General features: G+C 44.9%; 1 protein-coding gene across 1 annotated transcript in view; it reads right to left on the bottom strand.

Annotated features, from left to right (window-relative positions):
* Nucleotides 1-12338, bottom strand: part of LOC106606313 (myosin-11) — a 72495-nt gene extending 60157 nt beyond the window's left edge. Inside the window, exons 1-4 of the mRNA XM_082976272.1 lie at nucleotides 12186-12338; nucleotides 8171-8414; nucleotides 7616-7786; nucleotides 6085-6241 (exon numbers count right to left, since the gene is read on the bottom strand). Of these exons, the coding sequence (XP_082832398.1) occupies nucleotides 6085-6241; nucleotides 7616-7786; nucleotides 8171-8338 (496 nt within the window). The 5' untranslated portion in view covers nucleotides 8339-8414; nucleotides 12186-12338. The remainder of the gene's footprint in view (nucleotides 1-6084; nucleotides 6242-7615; nucleotides 7787-8170; nucleotides 8415-12185) is intronic.
* Between the last annotated feature and the right edge of the window lie 1830 nt (nucleotides 12339-14168).

The raw sequence follows: 14168 nt of genomic DNA on the forward strand, positions 1-14168 counted from the left end.
ACATATCTACAGTTGAATTGGGAAGTTTACATACACCTTAGCCAAATACATTTAAGATCAGTTTTTCACAAATCCTGACATTTAATCCTAGTAAAAATTCCCTGTCTTAGGTCAGTTAGGATCACCACTTATTTTAAGAATGTGAAATGTCAGAATAATAGTAGAGAGAATTATTTATTTCAGGTTTTATTTCTTTCATCACATTCCCAGTGGGTCAGAAGTTTACATACAATCAATTAGTATTTGGTAGCATTGCCTTTAAATTGTTTAACTTGGGTCAAACATTTCGGGTAGCCTTCCACAAGCTTCCCACAATAAGTTGGGTGAATTTTGGCCCATTCCTCCTGACAGAGCTGGTGTAACTGAGTCAGGTTTGTAGGTCTCCTTGCTCGCACACACTTTTTCAGTTCTTCCCACAAATTTTCTATAGGATTGAGGTCAGGGCTTTGTGATGACCACTCCAATACCTTGACTTTGTTGTCCTTAAGCCATTTTTGCCACAACTTTGGAAGTATGCTTGGGGTCATTGTCCATTTGGAAGACCCATTTGCGACCAAGCTTTATCTTCCTGACTGATGTCTTGAGATGTTGCTTCAATATATCCACATAATTTTCTCCCCTCATGATGCCATCTATTTTGTGAAGTGCACCAGTCTCTCCTACAGCAAAGCACCCCCACAACATGATGCTGTCCTTCACGGTTGGGATGGTGTTATTTGGCTTGCAAGCCTCTCCCTTTTTCCTCCAAACATAATGATGGTCATTATGACCAAACAGTTCTATTTTTGTTTCATCAGACCAGAGGACATTTCTCCAAAAAGTACGATCTTTGTCCCCATGTGCAGTTGCAAACCGTAGTCTGGCTTTTTTATGGCGGTTTTGGAGCAGTGGCTTCTTCCTTGCTGAGCGGCCTTTCAGGTTATGTAGATATAGGACTCATTTTACTGTGGATATATATACTTTTGTACCTGTTACCTCCAGCATCATCACAAGGTCCTTTGCTGTTGTTCTGGGATTGAGTTGCAATTTTTGCACCAAAGTACGTTCATCTCTAGGAGACAGAACACGTCTCCTTCCTGAGCAGTATGACGGCTGCGTGGTCCCATGGTGTTTATACTTGCGTACTATTGTTTGAACAGATGAACGTGGTACCTTCAGGCGTTTGGAAATGGCTCCCAAGGATGAACCAGACTTGTGGAGGTTTACAATTTTTTTTCTGATGTCTTGGCTGATTTCTTTTGATTTTCCCATTTTCCCATGATGTCAAGCAAAGAGGCACTGAGTTTGAAGGTAGGCCTCGAAATACATCCACAGGTACACCTCCAATTGAATCAAATTATGTCAATTAGCCTATCAGAAGCTTCTAAAGCCATGACATACTTTTCTGGAATATTCCAAGCTGTTTAAAGGCATGTCTGACCCACTAGATAAATATTCTGTCTGTAAACAATTGTTGGACAAATTACTTGTGTCATGCACAAAGTTGATGTCCTAACCGACTTGCCAAAACTATAGTTTGTTAACAAGAAATTTGTGGATTGGTTGAAAAATGAGTTTTAATGACTCCAACCTAAGTGTATGTAAACTTCCGACTTCAACTGTATATAGCCTAGTTATCATTGACTTGGTACTGGTACCCCGTGTATATCCCGTGTATAAGTTATCATAGACCTTGCTGTCTCTGCCTGGCCTGTTCCCCTCCCTCCACTGGGATTCTCTGCCTCTAACCCTATTAAAGGGGCTGAGTCACTGGCTTATTGGTGTTCTTCCATGCCGTCCCTAGGAGGGGTGCGTCACTTGAGTGGGTTGAGTCACTGACGTGGTCTTCCTGTCTGGGTTGGCGCCCCCCCTTGGGTTGTGCCGTGGCGGAGATCTTTGTGGGCTATACTCGGCCTTGTCTCAGGATGGTAAGTTGGTGGTTGAAGTTATCCCTCTAGTGGTGTGGGGGCTGTGCTTTGGCAAAGTGGGTGGGGTTATATCCTGCCTGTTTGGCCCTGTCCGGGGGTATCATCAGATGGGCCACAGTGTCTCCTGACCCCTCCTGTCTCAGCCTCCAGTATTTATGCTGCAATAGTTTATGTGTTGGGGGGCTAGGGTCAGTCTGTTATATCTGGAGTATTTCTCCTGTCTTATCTGGTGTCCTGTGTGAATTTAAGTATGCTCTCTCTAATTCTCTCTTTCTTTCTTTCTCTCTCTCGGAGGACTTGAGCCCTAGGACCATGCCTCAGGACTACCTGGCATGATGACTCCTTGCTGTCCCCAGTCCACCTGGTTGTGCTGCTGCTCCAGTTTCAACTGTTCTGCCTGCGGCTATGGAACCCTGACCTGTTCACTGGACGTGCTACCTGTCCCAGACCTGCTGTTTTCAACTCTCTAGAGACAGCTGGAGTGGTAGAGATACTCTCAATGATCGGCTATGAAAAGCCAACTGACATTTACTCTTGAGGTGCTGACTTGTTGCACCCTCGACAACTGTGATTATTATTATTTGACCATGCTGGTCATTTATGAACATTTGAACATCTTGGCCATGTTCTGTTATAATCTCCACCTGACACAGCCAGAAGAGGACTGGCCACCCCTCATAGCCTGGTTCCTCTCTAGGTTTCTTCCTAGGTATTGGCCTTTCTAGGGAGTTTTTCCTAGCCACCGTGCTTCTACACCTGCATTGCTTGCTGTTTGGGGTTTTAGGCTGGGTTTCTGTACAGCACTTTGAGATATCAGCTGATGTAAGAAGGGCTATATAAATACATTTGATTTGATTTGACTTGGTACTGGTACCCCGTGTATATAACCAAGTTATCATTGACTTGGTACTGGTACCCCGTGTATATAGCCAAGTTATCATTGACTTGGTACTGGTACCCTGTGTATATAACCAAGTTATCATTGACTAGGTACTGGTACCCCGTGTATATACAGTGAGGGAAAAAAGTATTTGATCCCCTGTTGATTTTGTACGTGTCACGACACCGACAGATGGTGGCGCCCCTTCTCGACCGGGCGGCGCTCGGCGGTCGTCGTCGCCGGCCTACTAGCTGCCATCGATCCTCTGTTTCACTTTCTGTTGGTTAGGTCTAGGTTAGGCACGCACCTGTTTTGGTTTAGTTATTAGTAGGGGGGTTATTTAGTCTAGCGAGGTATGTCTGTGTTTGTGCGTGATTATGTTCCTTGTCAGGTATGTGGAATCTTGAGGAACGTGTGGTTTTTTTTCCCTCTGCCTGTGGTTGTTTTGTGTTTTAGCATCACAGAGGTATTTATGGGCTGGGTCCCTATTTTGGACGTCTAATAAGGGTGTTGGAGCGTGGTATCTGTTTGGCGCCCTGCCCTGCCGTGTTTGGACTTTCTTTGTTTTTGTGCATACGGATTAAAAGTGTGTTCAAGAATTTACTGTCTCCTGCGCTTGACTCTACCTCTCCTGCTTCCTTGAGCCAGCCCTGACAGTACGTTTGCCCACTGACAAAGAAATGATCAGTCTATAATTTTTATGGTAGGTTTATTTGAACAGTGAGAGACAGAATAACAACAACAAAAATCCAGACAAATGCATGTCAAAAATGTTATAAATTGATTTGCATTTTAATGAGGGAAATAAGTATTTGACCCCCTCTCAATCAGAAAGATTTCTGGCTCCCAGGTGTCTTTTATACAGGTAATGAGCTGAGATTAGGAGCACACTCTTAAAGGGAGTGCTCCTAATCTCAGTTTGTTACCTGTATAAAAGACACCTGTCCACAGAAGCAATCAATCAGATTCCAAACTCTCCACCATGGCCAAGACCAAAGAGCTCTCCAAGGATCTCAGGGACAAGATTGTAGACCTACACAAGGCTGGAATGGGCTACAAGACCATCGCCAAGCAGCTTGGTGAGAAGGTGACAACAGTTGGTGCGATTATTCGCAAATGGCAGAAACACAAAAGAACTGTCAATCTCCCTCGGCCTGGGGCTCCGTGCAAGATCTCACCTCATGGAGTTGCAATGATCATGAGAACGGTGAGGAATCAGCCCAGAACTACACGGGAGGATCTTGTCAATGTTCTCAAAGCAGCTGGGACCATAGTCACCAAGAAAACAATTGGTAACACAATACGCCGTGAAGGACTGAAATCCTGCAGCGCCCGCAAGGTCCCCCTGCTCAAGAAAGCACATATAGAAGTTTGCCAATGAACATCTGAATGATTCAGAGGACAACTGGGTGAAAGTGTTGTGGTCAGATGAGACAAAAATGGAGCTCTTTGGCATCAACTTAACTCGCCGTGTTTTGAGGAGGCGGAATGCTGCCTATGACCCCAAGAACACTATCCCCACCGTCAAACATGGAGGTGGAAACATTATGCTTTGGGGGTGTTTTTCTGCAAAGGGGACAGGACAACTTCACCGCATCAAAGGGACGATGGACGGGGCTATGTACCGTCAAACCTTGGGTGAGAACCTCCTTCCCTCAGCCAGGGCATTGAAAATGGGTCGTGGATGGGTATTCCAGCATGACAATGACCCAAAACACACGGCCAAGGCAACAAAGGAGTGGCTCAAGAAGAAGCACATTAAGGTCCTGGAGTGGCCTAGCCAGTCTCCAGACCTTAATCCCATAGAAAATCTGTGGAGGGAGCTGAAGGTTCGAGTTGCCAAACGTCAGCCTCGAAACCTTAATGACTTGGAGAAGATCTGCAAAGAGGAGTGGGACAAAATCCCTCCTGAGATGTGTGCAAACCTGGTGGCCAACTACAAGAAACGTCTGACCTCTGTGACTGCCAACAAGGGTTTTGTCACCAAGTACTAAGTCATGTTTTGCAGAGGGGTCAAATACTTATTTCCCTCATTAAAATGCAAATCATTTTATAACTTTTTGACATGCGTTTTCCTGGATTTGTTTGTTGTTATTCTGTCTCTCACTGTTCAAATAAACCTACCATTAAAATTATAGACTGATCATTTCTTTGTCAGTGGGCAAACGTACAAAATCAGCAGGCGATCAAATACTTTTTTCCCCTCACTGTAACCAAGTTATCATTGACTTGGTACTGGTGCCCAGTGAATATAACTAAGTTATCATTAATCATTGTGTATTTATTCCTTGTGTTATTATTTCTATATTATTATTTTTATCTCATCTTCTCTCTTCATTGTTGGGAACATAAATCAGCATTTCACTGTTAGTCTGTTGTTCACGAAGCATGTGACAAATATATGATTTAATCTGGTGAAAAGTAGTGCACTATATAGGGAATAGGGCCCTGGTGAAAAGTAGTGCACTACATAGGGAATAGGGCCCTGGTGAAAAATAGTGCACTATATAGGGAATAGGGCCCTGGTGAAAAGTAGTGCACTACATAGGGAATAGAGCCCTGGTGAAAAATAGTGCACTATATAGGGAATAGGGCCCTGGTGAAAAGTAGTGCACTACATAGGGAATAGGGCCCTGGTGAAAAGTAGTGCACTACATAGGGAATAGGGCCCTGGTGAAAAATAGTGCACTATATAGGGAATAGGGCCCTGGTGAAAAGTAGTGCACTACATAGGGAATAGGGCCCTGGTGAAAAGTAGTGCACTACATAGGGAGTAGGGCCCTGCTGAAAAGTAGTGCACTATATAGGGAATAGGGCCCTGGTGAAAAGTAGTGCACTACATAGGGAATAGGGCCCTGCTGAAAAGTAGTGCACTATATAGGGAATAGGGCCCTGGTGAAAAGTAGTGCACTACATAGGGAATAGGGCCCTGGTGAAAAGTAGTGCACTACATAGGGAATAGGGCCCTGGTGAAAAATAGTGCACTATATAGGGAATAGGGCCCTGGTGAAAAGTAGTGCACTATATAGGGAATACCAGGGTACCATTTGGAAGGCAGTTTTGAGGTTAAATCCACTGCTAGACCAGACAGACAGATATCTCTAGACATTCAATGCTGTATCGCCTGTCGTCAATGAAACTGTCCTGTTTCTATAACATTAATTAAATTACACACACAGAGAGTAAGCCTCTCTCTCTCTCTCTCTCTCTCTCTCTCTCTCTCTCTCTCTCTCTCTCTCTCTCTCTCTCTCTCTCTCTCTCTCTCTCTCTCTCTGTGTGTGTCCCTCTCCCCTTTACCTTGCATCATGTTCCTGTAAGCGTTATCAGTGATGGAGTAGATATGAGGAGGAACCTCGTGGCGTTTCTTCCCCTTATAAATCTGAATGATTTTCTCTGAGTAGATAGGAAGCATCTTATAGGGGTTCACCACCACACAGAACAGACCTGAATACGTCTGGAGAGGAGGGGAGAGGGAGGAGGAGAGGGAAGGGGGAAGAGGGGAAGGAGGGGGAGGAGGAGAGGAGAAGAGAGGAGGAGGAGAGAAGAGGGGAGGAGGGAGGAGGGGAGGAGGAGAGGAGGAGAGGAGAGGAGGAGAGGAGAAGAGAGGAGAAGAGAGGAGAGGAGGGGGAGGAAGGGAGAGGAGAGGAGCGAAGGAGTAGGAGGAGCAGGGGAGAGGAGATGAGGGGAGGGGAGGGGAGAGGAGGGGAGGGGAGTGGAGGAAGAGGAGAGGAGAGGAGGAAGAGGAGAGGAGGAGGAGGGGAGAGGAGGAAGAGAGGAGGAGGGGGGAGGAGGAGGATGGAAGAAGAGGAGGAGAGGAGGAGGAGAGGAGTGGAGAGGGGAGGAGAGGGGCAAGAGGAGGAAGAGAGCAGGAGAGAAAAAGGAGGAAGAGGAAGAAGAGGAAGATGATGAAGAGGAGGAGGAGGAGGAGAGGAAAGGTTAGGATCAACATACACTTAAAACCAAATCATCATTTTTGTTCTGTACACATGATAAAAACTTCAGCACAAATTGCTCATTGACATCATGTTTGTGTGTGTATTGTTTATGCATGTGAGTGCATGTATGTACCTGTGCATGTACCTGTGCATGTGTGTGTGCATGTCTGTGTACGTGTGTGTGTACGTGCGTGTGTGTGTGTGTGTGTGTGTGTGTGTGTGTGTGTGTGTGTGTGTGTGTGTGTGTGTGGTGTGTGTGTGTGTGTGTGTGTGTGTATATGTGTGTATACGGATATTGTCTATACACTCGTAGATCTTTCCTGCAGTCAGATGACCAAATCACCCTCTACTGGCCTCATGGGTGGAATGTTATTCATATTTGTTATAATTTCATCATTTTATAAACATTATTCATAAAAACCCGCTGAGAATTCAGTGTTTCTATGTCAAACAGTTTTGTTATATTTCAGTCCTCTGTGATGTATATAAAGTGTAATATTAGGATTGAATCTCTAAATGTAATACATGTAAACTCTATATCTGACATGGTACAGGTGTCTTCTTTCTTTAAGTCCAGAACCATGTGTGTGAAGTGTATACTGTAGTTTCACAGTAGATTTGTTTAAGACTACCCAGAAACACTGTGTGGTGCTGATTTAGCCCACTGCAGCAAAAGGTGAACAAATAAGTGCTATCTAGAACCTAAAATGTTTCTTCAGCTGTCCCCATAGGAGAACCCTTTGAAGAACCCTTTTTGGGTTCCAGGTAGAACCCTTTTGGGTTCCATATAGGACCCTTTCCACAGAGGGTTCTACATGGAACCCAAAAGGCTTCTCCTATGGGGACAGCTGAAGAAGCCTTTTGGAAGCCTTTCTTTCTAAGAGTGTACTCACGTAGATGAGGCTGGAGAAGTACCTCTCTTTGAGGTTGTGGAGAACAGAGGCCTCGTTGAGACAGGTAAGAGCTGCCATGTCCTCCACCTTACTGAACTTAGGAGGGTTCATCTTCTGGATATCATCCTTGTTGACTGTCGCTTTCCTACCGTTAGCCAACTCTACCAGCACCTGGAGAGGAGGAGAGAGGAGGAGGAAGAACAGGAAGAGGAGGAGGAGGAGGAAGATGAGGAAGATGAGGAGCAGGAGAAGGAGGAAGAGGAGGAAACAGATGAAGAGGAGGAGAAGGAGAAGGAGGAAGAGGAGGAAGATGATGAAGATGAGGAGGAGGAAGATGAGGAGCAGGAGGAAGAGGAGGAAAATTAGGAGGAAGTGGAGGAAGATGAAGAGGAGGAGGAAGAAGAGGAGAAAGAGGATGAGGAGGAGGAGGAAGAAGAAGTTGAGGAAGATGAGGAAGAGAAGGAGGAAGATTTACTATATAGTGCACTAGGGCCCTGGTGAAAAGTAGTGTACTATATAGGGAATAGGGTGCCATTTGGGGTGTAACAGCCTTACATCGTCTCCCTTCTCCTCCTTGATGCTGGCGGCCTCAAAACCCTCCTTCTCTGACGGGATCCACACCATCTTCTTGGCCGACCAATCAGCCTGCCCCACACCACTGTTCTTGAAGTCGTCGTCCTGCCGCAGGAACTTGCTGTCGTCAGAGGCGGAGTCGGCTGCCATCTTGGGAAGGTCGTCGTCGGTGACAGGAAGGTCGTCTGTGATTGGAGGGTCAGTGATCGGAGGGTCGGTCTCAAAGCTGAGGGAGAGGGAGAGAAAGAGAGAGGAAAAGGGAGAAATGAGGAGAGGAGGAGAAGGAGAGATGAAGAGAGGAGGAGAAGGAGAGACATAGGAAGAGAGGAGGAGAAGGAGAGTTGAAGAGAGGAGGAGAAGGAGAGATATAGGAAGAGATGAGAAGGAGAGATACAGGAAGAGGGGGAGAAAGAGAGATATAGGAAGAGAGGAAGAGATCAAGAGAGGAGGAGAAGGAGAGATATAGGAAGAGATGAGAAGGAGAGGTACAGGAAGATAGGGAGAAAGAGAGATATAGGAAGAGAGGGAGAGATCAAGAGAGGAGGAGAAGGAGAGATATAGGAAGAGAAGAGGAGAAGGAGAGATATAGGAGGAGAAGGAGAGATGAGGACAGGAGGAGAAGGAGAGATATAGGAAGAGAAGGAGAGATGAGGACAGGAGGAGAAGGAGAGATATAGGAAGAGGAAAAGAAGGAACGATATAGAAAGAGGGGGAGAGATGAAGACAGGAGGAGAACGAGAGATAGGAAGAGGGGGAGAGATGAAGAGAGGAGGAGAAGGAGAGATATAGGAAGAGAAGAGGAGAAGGAGAGATATAGGAGGAGAAGGAGAGATGAGGACAGGAGGAGAAGGAGAGATATAGGAAGAGAAGGAGAGATGAGGACAGGAGGAGAAGGAGAGATATAGGAAGAGGAAAAGAAGGAACGATATAGAAAGAGGGGGAGAGATGAAGACAGGAGGAGAACGAGAGATAGGAAAAGGGGGAGAGATGAAGAGAGGAGGAGAAGGAGAGATATAGGAGGAGAAGGAGAGAAATAGGAAGAGGGGGAGAGAGTACGATGTTATAACTATCCCTCTGATGATGATGGGGAATTCATAAAACATCAACTCAGACAACAACAACAACAATCACAACAATTCTAGTGATTAATAGGAAATGCTACTCTAGACCTCAGAAACATTCCAACGGTCGGTCGGTCTGTCTGTCTGTCTGTCTGTCTGTCTGTCTGTCTGTCTGTCTGTCTGTCTCTTTCCCCATTTTTCTCCCTCGTTCTCTTCCTTCCCTCCCTCTCTCTCTCTTTCTCTCTCTCTGTATCACACTCTGTCGTTAAACAGAACATATTCAATTCATCCTCCAATGCCTCGTTATATCGGTCTACAGCCTCAGTTTCAATCTCAATGAACTTTGAATTATTCAGGGTCTCATTCCCAATCTCCTACAACCACATAGATAAAGAAAGATAAACAGTACAGTACAGCCGTACTGTTGTAAAGCCTCACTTATCAATCTGCCTTCCAGATGACCCCCTCTTCCCTATATAGTGAATATCGCTGCATGGTCCACATCATTACTCACTGACAGCTCCTCTTCTCTCCCTGCTGCGGGTCACAGGACCCACGAGGCTTTGCAGCAGCCCAGCTCCGCCTGCCCATGACCACGACGCCATAGAATATGTAAAATAGCAGCAGGATAACAGCAGCTATAGAACCTTGAAACAGCGGTTGATAAGCCATGCTGGGAGGACGATAATGATGACCATGTTTGGTTGAAGCTGGCCCTATACAGAGAGATGCTAGGGTGTGCGTCCCAAATGGCATCCTACTCTCTATGTAGTGCACTACTTTTGACCAGGGCCCATAGGGTACGATTAAGGGCACAGCCAGGGACTTAACCACTTCTATTCCTTATAAGGGGACTGTGTGTCCAGTCCGTCTCTCCTCTCCTGTGGCCAGCTCCAGCCTAGCGTTACTGTTGACACCAACATGGTGACCTGTCAGTCAGTCACTAGGCGCTTAGTCTCTGGTCACAGCATTAACATTTTTAGATTTTTTATCAAACATTTATTTAACTAGGCAAGTCAGGTTAATAATAAATTCTTATTTACAATGACGGCCAACCGAAAGGCAAAAGGTCTCCTGCAGGGACGGGGGCTGGGATTACAAATAAATAAAATAAAAATATAGGACAAAACACACATCACGACAAGAGAGACAACACAACAGTACATAAAGAGAGACCTTAGACAACAACATAGCAAGGCAGCAACACAACACCACATAAAGAGAGACCTAACACAACAACACAGCATGGCAGCAACACAACACCACATAAAGAGAGACCTTAGACAACAACACAGCATGGCAGCAACACATGACAACACTACATAAAGAGAGACCTTAGACAACAACACAGCATGGCAGCAACACATGACAACACTACATAAAGAGAGACCTTAGACAACAACACAGCATGGCAGCAACACAACACCACATAAAGAGAGACCTTAGACAACAACACAGCATGGCAGCAACACAACACCACATAAAGAGAGACCTTAGACAACAACACAGCATGGCAGCAACACATGACAACACAACACCACATAAAGAGAGACCTTAGACAACAACACAGCATGGCAGCAACACAACATTACATAAAGAGAGACCTAAGACAACAAACACAGCATGGCAGCAACACAACACCACATAAAGAGAGACCTTAGACAAACAACACAGCATGGCAGCAACACAACACTACATAAAGAGAGACCTAAGACAACAACACAGCATGGCAGCAACACAACACCACATAAAGAGAGACCTTAGACAACAACACAGCATGGCAGCAACACATGACAACACTACATAAAGAGAGACCTAAGACAACAACACAGCATGGCAGCAACACAACACTACATAAAGAGAGACCTAAGACAACATGACAACAACATGGCAGCAACACAGCATGGCAGCAGCACAACATGGTAGCAGCACAAAACATGGTACAAACATTATTGGGCACAGACAACAGAACAAATGGCAAGAAGGTAGAGACAACAATACATCACACAAAGCAGCCACAACAGTCAGTAAGAATGTCCATGATTGAGTCTTTGAATGAAGAGATGAAAGTGTCCAGTGAAAGGATCCCACGTTGACATTAGCTGATTATGTTCTGGGTGCACAGCAAGGACAGGTTACCAGGTGCTGCGGTGTGTGGCGGCTGGGCCAGCGGGGATACCAGGGTTCGGGTCAATTCCATTTCAATAGAGGAGATGAATTGAAAATCACATTCAAGTTATTGAATGGTGCCGTTGTATTTTGAGTAGATGGAGTTGAAATGGGATTGATCCCAACGCTGGTGTCAAACCAACTTCTGTTGACTGGTGATGATGGTTTTACTTATTTTATAGGTCTATGAATTGTTGCACAAGGTGACACGCTAATAAATGAAATGGCAGTTGGAAAAAGTCTATCACCTGACATAAACATCACTCTATTATCCTAGCCTGTGTGTAAGCATAGCACAGCCTCTGTCAAGAGGTCTAAACCTTTATGGCACAGTAGGTAGGTAATGTCGTGCTTATTGCCTGTTCAAACCCAACCAAACTATACCATTATATCACCACATCTCTAAAACACAAACTGAGACCCAGGTGATCAGTCCTACATGTAAAAGTCGAAACGTCATCTAAATAGCGACAACAATTTATCTGAAATTCCAATAAAGTGCACATTGTTGATTGAAACATTGCAAGGCAACACATGTAGTACCTGAACAGGTGCAGCGAGGCCTAAAACCTTGTAGCATATTTCCTTTTCCAACGGTCTTTCTTCGAACAGAACTGACTATGTATTTCCATGTTCAAACAACTCTCTCCTGCACGCAGTAACAGACCTCTCTATCTGCACCGGTCTACACAGAACGGCAGGCTGTTACCGGTAGACTATTTGCAACCGGCCACATTTATTTAAAAGGAAGCAGACTCAATACTCACTTTTAGTCTTTCTCCTGTAGATGTTGGACTCGGGATGTAGTCTATCCTACAAAGTTGTCTCGGTATAGGTTACTCCACGAGATAGCGGGACGGGACAGGTAAACTGCTCAGGGTTGAACTATCCTTCCACCGGATGAAGCATCCTACCCAGGTATTTAAACCGGCCCGCTCCGCCCGTGGGAGGAGAGCAGCGCTCGCGGTTCCTCCTCGTCTCCATGGTGACCAACATTTGACAGCAGCCAACGTTTTGAGTTTTTATTTATTTATTTCAGCTTTATTTAACCAGGTAGGCCAGTTGAGAACAAGTTCTCATTTACAACTGCGACCTGGCCAAGATAAAGCAAAGCAGTACAGTGCAACAAAAAACAACAACACAGAGTTACACATGGAATAAACAAACATACAGTCAATAACACAGTAGGAAAATATATGTACAGTGTGTGCAAATGTAGAAGAGTAGGGAGGTAAGGCAATAAATAGGCCATAGAGGCGAAATAATTACAATTTAGCATTAAAATGAGAGGTACCCTGGTACCAGTTTGTATGTGTTTTATGGAATAGCATACCACGATTACAACAAATAAAACATGTATGTGTTTTATGGAATAGCCTACCATGATTACAACAAATAAAACATGTATGTGTTTTATGGAATAGCCTACCATGATTACAACAAATAAAACATGTATAGGCCTATTCACCTTTTATCTAAATGCCACAATTTGAAAGGAGAATGTTTACAACATAGCCTAAGGATATGTTTTTTTGGCTAATCTAATTTTTGTGTTTATCTGTAGCCTAAATATTGTGCTCTTTCTCCCCTCTCTCTCTTCTCTCTCCTCTCTCTCTCTCTCTCTCTCTCTCTCTCTCTCGCTCTCTCTCTCTCTCTCTCCTCTCTCTCTCTCTCTCTCTCTCTCTCTCTCTCTCTCTCTCTCTCTCTCTCTCTCTGGACAGAGTTTCTGTGCTCAACGAGAAAGGATCAAGATATGTGGCATAATTAGGAATTACAGCCATGGAAATGCATGGAAATGAACCAGCTCTTGAGTCCCAAATGGCACCCTATTCCCTATATAGTGCACTGCTTTTGACCAGGGCGGCCAGGGCCCATAGAGCTATGGTCAAACGTAATGCCTTATATAGGGAATAGTCTGCCATTTGGGACACAACTTATGTGTTTAATGCTTTCAATGCTATCTTGAAGATATTTTGCATTCTATTTACTCAGAGTCAATGGCCTACTTGGCTCAAGTGCATGTAAGGACATTGTGGAAACTAACTGTGGACTGAACCTTATCCTTGTCTGTGTCATAATGCCTTATGATCTGGAACTCTACAGTGTGTTACCATATAATCACATGTATGATCATCTATGTAAAGAGAGGGAGAGAGAGAGGGAGAAATAAAGAGAGAGGGGGGGAGAGAGAGAGGGGGGAAGGCAGGCAGAGAGAGACAGTGAGAGAGAGAGAGAGAGAGAGAGTGAGAGCAAGATAGATAAAGAGAGATATTTAGAGGGAGGTAGATACTGATGTCTGTGTGGTTAGGGTATGTACATTGGTTGTGTGACAGACAGTAGAATGAGACAGTGAGACAGGTATCATTACCCTATACCCCCCAATAGGACACAGGTATTATTACCCTATACCCCCCAATAGGACACAGGTATCATTACCCTATACCCCCCAATAGGACACAGGTATCATTACCCTATACCCCACAATAGGACACAGGTATCATTACCCTATACCCCCCAATAGGACACAGGTATCATTACCCTATACCCCGCAATAGGACACAGGTATCATTACACTATACCCCCCAATAGGACACAGGTATCATTACCCTATACCCCCCAATAGGACACAGGTATCATTACCCTATACCCCGCAATAGGAGACAGGTATCATTACCCTATACCCCCAATAGGACACAGGTATCATTACCCTATACCCCCCAATAGGACACAGGTATCATTACCCTATACCC

The sequence above is a fragment of the Salmo salar genome, chromosome 06, assembly GCF_965601325.2.
Source record: "Salmo salar chromosome 06, fSalSal1, whole genome shotgun sequence".
NCBI lineage: Eukaryota > Metazoa > Chordata > Actinopteri > Salmoniformes > Salmonidae > Salmo > Salmo salar.